The following is a 12,477-nucleotide window of genomic DNA, read 5'->3' on the forward strand; positions in this document are numbered from 1 at the left end:
TGGAAGGGACCTTGCAGAATGACAGTTCAATGCGAAAATGTGATTTACTGAGTAGGATTTCACGCCTTGCACGAAAAAAACGCATTTTCAAACATTTGATTAAAATGGTTTTATGACTTATGTCCGACGCGCAGATTTGTAACCAAATCACAAGATTCCGAGTCACATGTCAATCTCACTTCTGCTGTTTTGACTCGAGTCAAGTCGATTCATTTTCAATTCACCACCGAGTTCAAGTCCGAGTCAGATAGTAGATTGTCGATTCCAAGTCATATTGTTGTGACACGAGTCCAAGTCAATTACTTCGTTTCCATGCTCGGCCGACGGTCGGCCGAAAGGCCATGACGCATGCGTTGTACATGTCGGCCGTGTTTCCATGACCAGGCGTAATCCGACCGTGACTTGGCCGAACTTGGTGGGCGAAGCGATCGCAATGACGTTTTTGGCTTACTTTATGTAATAATTTCATAATAATCACAAGATTGCGATAAATGACTCGGTAGGAATGAGCCGAGATGACTTGTAGCGGTCATTCAGTCAAACAACACGCTTTGACCTTGAACACGTAGGCCTAAATCCATCCAACATGTAAAATGGTCATGATGAACCAATTCCTTAAAACTAACAGAAGATAAAATAAAATGGAAAAAAGATGAAAATTAGGTGGCATATCTTAGTATGTGGGGATATAGATATGGGATATCGTGGTCCAATAATTTCGGGCGCAGAATAGTAACTTGTCCAGTACTCTACCGGTACTACTGTTTCGTCGTCATGATTCAGACATGAACTTCCAGTGCCCTGTTACATGGGGAATGTGAATAAGTTCACCTAGTTTGTGGTCAAACGCTATAGTTTGTATTGTACCCATGCACCAGAACACAAACCCTCGAATTGTGGCAGCAGCGTATGTGATCAGATCGCGAAGATACGGGTAATTCGTAGCAGTACCGGTACTACTAAATTCCATTGCAATCGTAATTAAATTCCGGGTTTTTCAAGGCGTCCAAGATCCGTCCGGAGTGCAGCCATAGTTAATTTGATACGAAAAGTGTATTGTAAGTATCGAATACCAATTCGCTAATCCAAGACACAGCGCAAGCATGGCCGAAGGGCTAAGCCGAAGGATTCACTCGACGTGGGTGTGCAATCTGTGCATGTGCAACAAAATTCTCTCGGTCGTCGGCCGAATCTCTCGAAAATGGGCCCATCGGCCGTGCATGGAAACGCAGTAAATGTGTTCACTGTTCAGGTTTGAGTTCAATCCAGTTCAAGCCACTTTATTCAACTGTGCTGTAGTGATGGAGAATGACTCGCATTCATAATATCTTAATTTTCCTCAACCCTAACAGTTTCTTGCCCTATTCCAAACTGAAAGACGAAACGCCAATCATGTGGTGACATTACTATTCTTCAAAGTTACCATGAAATGTCTGTCTTGGCCAGCCTCGTCTCGAGTCATATGACTTTATTCGAGTCTTGCATAATGACTCAAGCACAAGTTGTGCGAATACACAAATTGACACAGGCAGTACAAACATAATGGGCCGCGTGTTTGAGACCCCCGGTATGCATGCTGCTCTCGTAGATCTGCGGGTTTAGCTAGTTTTCGGCCATCTTTTGATTGCAAATGTTCATTGGTTCAGGCACGGAAGAGAGAAATTCAATGCGGGCAGACTCCACACCGTCTGACATCGTCGGCGGAAACGGCTTGGTTGTGGCAAGTGGTGAAAATAGCGTCACAGACCGACCAAGCATTTTGAGCAACCCTGCTGTCAATGACAGCGAAACGAGGCCGGAAGTCATGAATAAAAAGGCGATCTCTATCATAAACAGAGTGCGAGACAAACTCACTGGTAAGTTTTGGATAACTTCATTTCTATGATTGAAAATGTGGTGGTAATAATGATGTATATCAGGATTTTGGAGTCTTGCAGGGGTTTCCATATTTTCATGGCCTCAAACTCGGACACTCTTTAGTGCCGACTATTTCATCAGGATTCGTAAAGCGAGAATGTTTTTTTCCTGTGCCATAAGCAGCACAAAATTTATTTTTTGTAATTATCACCGCCATAGGCGCCGACTTTTATTTTTGTACGAGGTGGCGAAGTCTTGTGACGTCATAATTGTTCCATATCGATGACGTCATCGTTGCACTAAAACGCACTTTACTACATGCCGCGTGGCGTTTTAATACCGGCCCTGTGATCATTAATATCAAACCATGCAGTCGAGTTATTAAATGGAATCTTAAAACGGTACGAGTACGATCGTACGAATATATAACTGCGCTACTAGTCTGTCTGACGGAATGCACCGAACAGAAATCAGAATTTACGTCACTGAGAATTTGGAGTTGTATCAATGTTATTCATGCGCAATGCCCTGTGGTGTGAGTAACTAAATACGCTACGCACTGGCCTGGCAAGTTCGCAATCAACACATGACAACTCTCGAACATGAGGTTTCAAGCAGACAAACGCGAAATCGCGCAGCCAATCAATTTAGTTGACTCTTGCGATTTCTAGCTTTGCGTTGATTAGCTCGCATCGCGGCAATTGTTTGCAGATCAAAACAGCGATTTTGGCGGCATTGGTACATTCCCGATTTACGTTCGCGAAGCATTTTGGGAGTACATCGGTCAATTCGTAAATTCAATTTGCATGTCGATGGCCGCCAATACATACTAATTGACTTACGTGTTGACGGCTGCACAAATTTCCTTCTATGGCCGCTGGTTGGCTACCCCTGGGCTAGAACTAATTCCACTTCCGTGCGCATGCCGCGATCTTGTCAATCGAAATTCACCGGCTACCAAATGCCCAATAGTTTATTATTCGATATTGTTGTTCTCGATACGAGTACATCCAGCAATCAAGTCGATCGGAATATAGAAGGTTCCCTGTTCAAATGATCGAATAAAATCAGAATTTATGCCACCCAGAATCTCATTATGCGTCAATATTTGACAATGGCATGGCATCGCCTACTGCACGATAATAACGAAAGGAACACTGAAAAATGACTTCGTGCGACAATTCCGGAGTACGAATGTATCAAGTAGAAAACAAAACATATGGATGGTTGCAAACGAGAAAGCGTGTATTCTAATCAGTATCACTACGAATGGATCTTGAGTTTGACATAGTATTGAGTAGCTTCCGTCGCGTCAATTGTTTTCTCATTATATTGCTGCATTTCCCGATTAATCTCACTGGCAAAGCCTTCTTAAGAGAAACGAATATGGACAGAAATGAATTCCAATTTGGAGGCACACACCAACACACCCTCCAATTTCACGCTCTGATTACGAAGACTATCACAGCTAGCTAGCTTAAGAATGGTTTTGTAGATGAATGTGGGCGCACATCATTTAGATTTTAGAAAAGCAGATCATATATTTGGGCGGATGGTCGGGAGAGGAGATCTAGGATGGTGTTCATGTTGACGATTTTACGCGTATGATAAGCTTGCCGAAGAGTCCGGAAGTGCTGTCAATTAGAGAGTCCCTGATCTCTGGTGAACAATTAAATATGCGCGCGTATTACGCAGCCTCAATGACAGTTTTGGCAAATCAAAATGTCCGAACTTGACGGCACTGATTTCGGGTGGTTCAGACCTGTGTAGTCTTTTAGAACTCAAGCCATGATACACTTCTTCTGATCGTTGCGTTCAAGTATTAGCGGGAATCAATTACGCACGTTGAAGTCTCTTTGCAGCGATTCGATGTTATTCAGTTTTGCGATGTCGCTCTTCAATCAATGAAACATAAATCAATCACCAATTAGCGTAAACTAGACCGCATTGTCTCCAAACCAGCGAGAGATAGAAGCCAAAGCATGCTAGGCCCGAGACGCGATAGGAAGCCAAAGCATGCTAGGCCCGAGACGCGATAGGTAAGCCAGCAATGGTATCTTTCGCACCGGGCCTGTCTCAGATGCTCATTGCTCATGCTCATGTATATGCCAGCGATGATATCATGTCAGGCCGAAGCCGCCAATACAGATGCGATTGCGCAGGCAAGCGATGGTATAGTGTGAACTGGGCCTATTGCAGATGCAGGCTTGTTGGAGACGCGATAAATCGGGCTATCGACGATTGCCACGCGCACGGGAATGAATGACCTAATCTCGCAACCATCTCAGTGGGATATCATCACAGAATTTTCTCACTAATTGACAACATGCTTCTCGTAAATCGGCCCCGTGGAACAATGAAAATACAATTATTGAATTGCAACTGAATATTAGAGTGAGAATGGTCGTTTCAAAATGACGTGGTTTGGCGTTTCAAAAGATTTCGGTCCCCGAAAGCCCCCTGGCTTCGCGCCTGGCACACGCGCGTGTCGAACTCGACGACGTCGCTATCGAGGTTGCGTCGGTTTGCCTGATTATTAATTATTGGTCACAAATCACTTGGACGTTTGGGCATTTTGTATGAGGTGGCCGCCACCTCGTAAATATGGTCACGAGGTGGCTGCGCCACCTCTTAACCGCGTAAGTCGGCGCCTATGATCACCGCAGTACATTTTGATTCCTAGCGGATTTTTCAAATTTCGTGCTCGGTAAGTCATATTGCGCTACATTGCGTTTGGTCAAATGGTCAAAATATCTGAATTTTATCTCAATTTCAAAATGCAAAAAGTAGGTCCATTACTTCAGTAAGTAACTAAGTCACAAGGTTCCGAGTCACAAGTCAATTTTACTTGAATAGTTGTAGCTCAAGTCCAAGTCACGGAGCAATGGGTCGAGTCCCGATTCATAGTGTTGAGATCTGAGTTCAAAGATCACCGAGTGAGTGACTCGAGTCCAAGTCTAGTCAATACGCAAATTGACTCAATTCGAGTCGAATCAATGAACATTTGCGACACGAGTCATCACAAGCCTGTCGCTAATGCATACAAAATCTGTGAAATACCTATAATGACACGTCTCACATTTGCAGGTCGTGATCTCCCGAATGAAACCGTAGGAATCGACATTCCTGCTCAAGTCGAATATCTTATCCAGCAGGCCACATCTCACGAGAACCTTTGTCAATGCTACATTGGATGGTGATTGCTTGATGCATTGTCTAGTCCTGAATTCCCTTGACACGCCCCTTCTGTTTTGACAGGTGTCCATTCTGGTAGAGGCAACAGCGTGATGCCCCTTCATCAAGTACACTGTTTCATAGTGTCTTGTATACTATTATTGTTTTTGAGTAAACAATGTTATAAGATGAGATGTTGTGTGTCTGATATGAAATGGCCGTGTCGTGTGATGCAGGCATCATGATTGAAGAGTTGGATTCGGACCATTTTTGGTCATTTACGTGCCAGGGTCAAGTCATGAAATTAGATTTATGAAGCATAATATACCTTTGGTACTACTACCCTAGTTCATTTTTATTGGGAGCAAGAGTTTTGTGGAATAGTAAGGGCGGTCAAAACAGTCAGTGTAGCTACTAGGTAGGGTTACCATATGTCCTACTTTTTCAATATATCCAAAATGTCTTCCTTTCTCGCAATTCGTCCTCTAGAACTTTGAGTGTCATACACAGATAAAAATGCCAAAATAGACGTGAAATCCGGATTTCGGCGGCAAGGTTTACTACAAAAAGGTCAACTCTAACCGATTATGCATGTGGGGACCAGACATGGGGTAATCGCGATTAGTAATCGTAATCGATTACGACGATTACAGCATTTTCAAGTAATCGTAATCGCAATCGATTACATTCGAAAAAAATCCAAAGTAATCGTAATCGACTACTTCCCATATTTAATCGATTTCTTTGTGAAAGAACGATTACTTTTTATTTGTAAAAGCTAGGACTGTGACATAAATTGAACATTCGTGAACACTGTACAAGCATAGCAATTTACAGCGTACGCTGCAGCTACGCTGTAAATTGCTATGGTACAAGGAAGAGATATTAAACCAGTTATTGAGAGCACAAACGTTTGATTTTCAAATGCCACTGCTCATTATTACGTCAGAAGTAGCCGATTAGCTTTGCTGATCTTTGCTTAAGAAGTATCCACTCATAGTGAATAGATATTCGATGTACATTCGTGTGATTGTAAGAAGACCCACCGTGCTGTATATCGGGTTATCAATACATTTCAGACGCCAATACCTCGCACCAGGATAATTAATCACCTTTCTACCTTTTTTAATATAGCAACTTTTGTATTGATGTTTGGTTATGCTTAGTGAAACGCAGTTTGACTGTTGCTGCTTGGCGAGCAGTAAGCCTATGTGGTACGAACGCACACCAGACGAAGGTTTGAAATTTTGCACTCGTCAAATAAAACATCACGGTTTCCACAACGAAGCATTAAAAATCAACAGCTGCTGATATATAGGCCTATCATAACCGAGCCGTTTTTTTGCCGTTTCTCGTAATGACAGCTTGCATTACATTATCTGTATTAAGTTGAAGGCAGAATTTTATGTCCACCTTCTTTTATTCTCATATGATTCTACTCTAAACAGGCGCCAATCGCTATTTCACAATTCTTTACTGAACATTTGGACCTGCCGTCATAGCCATTGGCTTATATACCATGTTAGCGTGGGTTGTAGCTTTAGAATCAGGATCAAAACAGCAAAATCGTCCCCACTCCAAACGTTGGTCTTGGGCCCCATAGGGTAGTCAATTTTCAAGTTGAAGATTTAATTTTGTTAATAATATTGGTAATTGCATTGTATTGCATTTTTAATCCTATCTCAGCCTCCGATTTAATTTCGTTAATAATATTAGTAATTGCATTATATTGCATTTTTAAGCCTATCTCAGACCAAATTTACCTGAAGAGCAGGGGGCTCGTAATTCATAATTATAATGTCTGGAATCTTGCAATAATTACTTTAGTTTTAGTGTATGTTGTTAATTCGTGACCTCCGGTCTGTTATATAGTCAAAAGATATTGTAGTGGCCCAAACGTAGCAGACTAAAAGAAAAACTTGCGTGAGACGCACACACAAATTGTCATGTCTAATGCTCTGAGGGTGCCCGGGTGGCATTTGCATCGTGAGCTCAGATTTGAAGGACCGGACAGTTAGTCACGCCCACCCAGCGCGAATATCGACAATGGACGCATACCCTAAGTCTCGGCCAATGTCTTTCTTTAGTAGCACACTTTGTGGAGTCGCATGTTGGCCGAAACTGCATATGTCTTTTGTGTTGGGGCGCGGCATTGACTGGCACCTAAATGTCTATTACTATGAATTATGCATGCTTTATTTCTTGAGGGGGAGACATATGCAATTAAAAAACAAACTATCTAGAGACATTTATATCGAAAATCTCAAAGATAATTTTCAAGTTAATGAAATCTCTCAAAAATACTCTATAATTTATGTTGGTTTACGAAATCATTTTGAGTCTCCTCCGAGCACGCTCCCCAACCTATTTAGGAATTTGCGGTGCGGCAGTTATGAACCTGGCAAGAATCCAAATCGTTGGGTGCGATAAATCGTCCTCTAAAATGGGCAATGGGTACATTATGACGTAACAAGCAAATGTCGCATCTTTTTTAAAGAAAGTTTTTATCTCATTAGGCCTTTTCAGCGCAATCCATGTATTGTATTCCAATATAACTTCTAAGATGCACAATAAATGTAATCGTGAGTAATCATGATTACTTTTCCAATGTAATCGTAATCGTAATCGACTACTTCCTGATTTTGCTGTAATCGTAATCGCGTAAATCAGAAGTAATCGTAATCGCAATCGATTACATTCACGAAGTAATCACCCCATGTCTGGTGGGGACCGGTCTTTCGGGCGTCGAGTCGGAAAATTGCTTTATTATTCAACCCGTCAATGTTAGCCATACAATTTCCAAATTTTCCGTGTTATTGAATTCTACTTCAACTTTTTTGACTTGTACCAGTGCGGTGTTGGCATCCAGTCACTATGCCTATACTTGCGAGTCACAAGTCCATTCGAGTCATTGAACATTTGAAGTCAAGTCACTCTGTTTTGGAGATAACTCGAGTCAAGTCACTATAAGTGTTGATGAATTTCCGCAGTACGAGGAATGGTCCAATAAGTCCTTGCATCTTGCGAGATGATAGTGCATCCCTGCATCTGTAACGTTTTTTTTTGTAACTTTCATCGGTCAATCTCACAATTATGATCCGCTGTTAGCTATAGGGCTACCATATTTTGGAAATCTGAAAAGAGGACGCGTTTTTCAAAATTTTCAAACTTGCAATACCGGAGGACAATCCTGAAAATGGTAAATTTCTGCACTTTGTGGTCGCCTGGCAACCAGACTTGGGGTAATCGCGATTAGTAATCGTAATCGATTACGACGATTACAGCATTTTGAAGTAATCGTAATCGCAATCGATTACATTCGAAAAAAATCCGAAGTAATCGTCATCGTAATCGACTACTTCCCATATCTAATCGATTTTTTGTGAAAGAACGATTACTTTTTGTTTGTACAAGGACTGTGGCTGTAGCACTGATTCCGATTCGGCTTCTCAATTCACAAAGTATTCGGCGGTGACATAACGTAGCGTCACACGCCTAAATTTTAACAGCGACTACAAAGCTACGTTGTCAATCAAGAACGTGGATAGCAATGGCGCTGTTTGTAATTTGAATTTGTAATTAAGAGTGTCACTTCCACGGGGTTCATATCTCGCCGTAGATCAGGAAGGCAATGTGTGTTTGAAAACTGCATTGTGATACAGGTGCTGCCGCGTATCCTTTTGAAATGGGGTCCGAGCCCCTAACCCCAAATACGCCACTGTATTAACCTCTCAAAGATATGCTTATACTGCCACAAGAATAATTATACTGGTCGTGCTGAAGATTTAAAAACAAGTTGCTGCAATATAGATAAATTAAGCACAAAAATAAAAATTTCGCAAAGAGCCATATCTTGTGCCCAAAAGAGCCATATATGGCTCGCGAGCCATAGGTTCCCGACCACTGTCTTATTCTCATATAATTACTTGAAACGGGCGTAAATCGTTATTTCACAGTTCATTACTCAGCATTTGGACCTGCCGCCATAACCATCCGCTTATATAGCTTGACATGTTAGCGTGGGTTTTAGCTAGAATCAGCAATTCTGCCAATTCAGCCACAACAGCAATTCGTCCCCCTGTCCAACCGTTGGTCAATTTTCAAAACTGAATTTCGTCAATAATATTGGTAATTGCATTATATTAATATTCATTTATAACCTCTCTCAGCCCCGAGTGTCAGATTTACCTGTAGAGCTGTGGCACGTAATTCATAATCATAGCATCTGGTATGTTGTTATGATTACTTTATTGTATGTTGCTAATTCGCGACCTCCAGTCTGTTGTATAATCAAAAGATATTGTACTCGCCCAAACGTAGCAGACTAAAAGAATATCTCTCGTGAGACGCACACAAAAATTGTCATGACTTTATTCCTATGTGGGTGCGCCGGGTGGCATTTGCATTTTGGGCCCAGATTGGAAGGACAGGAGTTATTAGTTACGCCCACCCAGCGCGACTATTGCCAATGGACGAATACCTCAAGTTTCGGCCATGGTATTTCTTTGGTATCACATCCCGTGGAGTTGCGTGTTGGCCGAAACTGCTGCGTATGTCTTTTGGTGTGTTGTGGGATCGTGGCGCGGTAATAACCAGATCCGAAATGCCTGTTCCCATAAAATAGCCCATGCATGTTTTTCTTGAGGGGACGAGGTATGAATTTCAAACCCAGCTATCTACTGGAGCAGGGGTCACCAACCGTTTTGAAACGAAAAGCTACTTATTGTGTAGTGTGTAGGCCTACTTATTATTGCGACGACCGATGGGTTACCACTTAGTCCCGCCGTTTATCCGGGTTCAGTTGGATTTCTTCACTTAGAGTAAGACAATCAGAGCACTGGGCCGGGCTTCCGCCCCTTACCAAGAACAAAAAAGCTCACTCGCCGGGACTCACACCAGCTCCTCCGGGTTCAGTTGCGTTGCTGCAGTGCGCGCCGAAGCGCCAATCTCCGCGTCGAGACTCGGGAATATTAACTATAGATTCCCGTTGAGCCGCCGCGTGGGCGAAGACAAGCAATGCCCCGAGTGACTGCGATCGTATGTTCCTTGGGATCGGCCGACCCATGTTCAACTGCTGCTCATATGAAACCAGCTTCAACTTTCAAATATCTTATTTGGATATTCGCTACAGCGACCGCGGGCGACTCATTTGGTCCGCGTTGGTGACCCCTGTACTAGAGACATTTGAATCGCAAAGTTCGAAGAACATTTTCAAAAATTAATTAAATTCTTGAAAATACTCTATAATTTATGTTGGTCTACGAAAAACTTTTGAGTCCCCTTCGAGCACGCTCCCCACCCTATTAAGGAATTTGGGATGCGGCAGGTAAAGACCTGGCAATAATGCAAATCGTTGGGTGCAATAAATCATCCACTATAAAGTTGGGCAATTGGTATATTATGACGTAATAAGCAAATGACGCATGATGTATGAAGAGAGTTGATATCTCATTAGGCCTTTTCATCGCAATCCTTGTATTGTCTACCAATATATCATTTAAGAAGCAAAACAAATGTAATCGTGAGTAATTGTGATTACTTTTCCAATGTAATCGTAATCGTAATCGACTACTTCCTGATTTTGCTGTAATCGTAATCGTAATCGTAAATGCGTGATTCCGAAGTAATCGTAATCGCAATCGATTACATTCATGAAGTAATCACCCCATGTCTGCTGGCAACTTTCTTGCTCAGCTCCCAAAATACAGTTCTTCTCTCACATTATCAATTCGTTGATTAAAAAAAAAGTCCACTTTCCGGCTAAGCTCCAGAAATAGCCGCCGGAGCGCTACTTCAGTGCAGATTTACTGTATCTCAGTCTAATTTTGACCGGTATTTAACCAAAATTCCTCAAAAATAGGATAATCTTTAAAAAGAGGACATTTGGGCATCCTCCGAGGACACTTTCAAGAAAGAGGACAAAGCCTCTTAAAAGATGACGTATGGCAACCCTACTGTTAGCAGCTGCAGCTCGGTCCGATGATTGATACCTTTCACACATTCTGGCGAGATTCGGCCATTTTCTGCAATTCTGAACTGGAACAATGCCACGAGAAGCCTCGGGTTTTGATTTATCAGGGCCACAATCAAACAGTGGAACGACGTGTGAAGCTCATAAGAGAAGCATCAGCACAAGTTCCTGGACTTGAAAGACTAGATGGCCTCATTCGCCAAATAATTAAGTCTAGTAAACTGATGAAAAAAATTGCCACAAAAAGACATATATATAAGTCGTGCAATGTGAATGCTTCATTATGATGTTTTGAACCGATTTAAAGGGACAGTGTGAATATATTTGTATTATGAGCCCAATCTTCGGTATCGTCATTGTGTTACTATAACTTACTATAACATATCCGTTTTCTTTTCAAAAAACTTATGACGGATCACAATTGGTCAGAATAAATGGTGAATTTTAACAAAAATGTGTTCATCCTCATCATCATCATCATTGGTTTATATTAGCAATATTATCAGTTCAACACCACAAAAATGCGATACAATGAAAAGATAGGAAGGTGTCAAAGCGACCTGGAGTAGTCTATGGAATCAGGTACCCATCTTGGCCTAGGGCCTAGGCCAGAGGTCTCTAACACGCGGCCCGCGGCGTCATTTTGGATTTTTAAGTATTCGACAATTTATTAAACTGCCACAGATCTTTGATCGATTTAAGAACTTAGAGCTCACTCTAAAACTACTCCAAAAACCGGAAATCTCACCATCACCACTATCACATCATTCTATTATGCGCTGGAAGATCAGCTATTAGGTCACATTTCTAGACCATGATGATAAAACAGGACTTGTTGATGATTCGTGACTGAAAATTGTGATTGGGACTTAGGCCCAACATTTTGTAAAATGACTCGAATTCGGACTGACTGGATTATAAAATATAAATGACTCGAGTCTAGTTAAACGGTAAAATCACAGAAGGAATTGTGACTCGGAACGTCGTGACTAATTGGTACGACCACTTATGTAACAAACTATTAAACTGTCATGGTAAATAGTAGCCTGATATTTCAAGATGTCGTTACTTGCGTTACGTAGCGTATATAGCTATTTAATCAAGTCAACATGGAATCCATTGTATAGTTATAGTTATACATCCTCGGCGATCTTTGGTTTCTTCATCTATATTATTATCGCCGGTGGCGGGTAAGGTAGTTGTACGCTTCACAGCTGTACCATCAATGGATTATTCAGTGATTGGATATTTCTATTCTAGGGGTTCTTAACCAGGGGTCTGTGAACCCCTTCGGGGTACGAAGCACCGCATCAGGGGGTGCGAGATGCAGTGTGGAATTATAGGCCTATATTAGGGTTGCGATTAGAGTTGGCTCAATTACAAGATTTTAATTCAATTACAATTACTTCCTTGCATGCTTCAATTACATTACAATTACAATTACTCAATGCTAAAAATATCAAATTACAATTACT

The 12,477-nt window shown here is 41.7% G+C and overlaps 1 protein-coding gene across 1 annotated transcript in view; it reads left to right on the forward strand.

Annotated features, from left to right (window-relative positions):
- Positions 1–5,223, forward strand: part of LOC145459350 (serine/threonine-protein kinase mTOR-like) — a 61,762-nt gene extending 56,539 nt beyond the window's left edge. The window contains exons 57-59 of the mRNA XM_080337996.1: positions 1,647–1,856; positions 4,945–5,053; positions 5,116–5,223. Of these exons, the coding sequence (XP_080194122.1) occupies positions 1,647–1,856; positions 4,945–5,053; positions 5,116–5,131 (335 nt within the window). The 3' untranslated portion in view covers positions 5,132–5,223. The remainder of the gene's footprint in view (positions 1–1,646; positions 1,857–4,944; positions 5,054–5,115) is intronic.
- Positions 5,224–12,477: the final 7,254 nt, after the last annotated feature.

The sequence above is a fragment of the Botryllus schlosseri genome, chromosome 16 (genome assembly GCF_051294905.1).
Source record: "Botryllus schlosseri isolate E-star chromosome 16, Bs_hap1, whole genome shotgun sequence".
In the NCBI taxonomy this organism is placed as follows: Eukaryota; Metazoa; Chordata; class Ascidiacea; order Stolidobranchia; family Styelidae; genus Botryllus; species Botryllus schlosseri.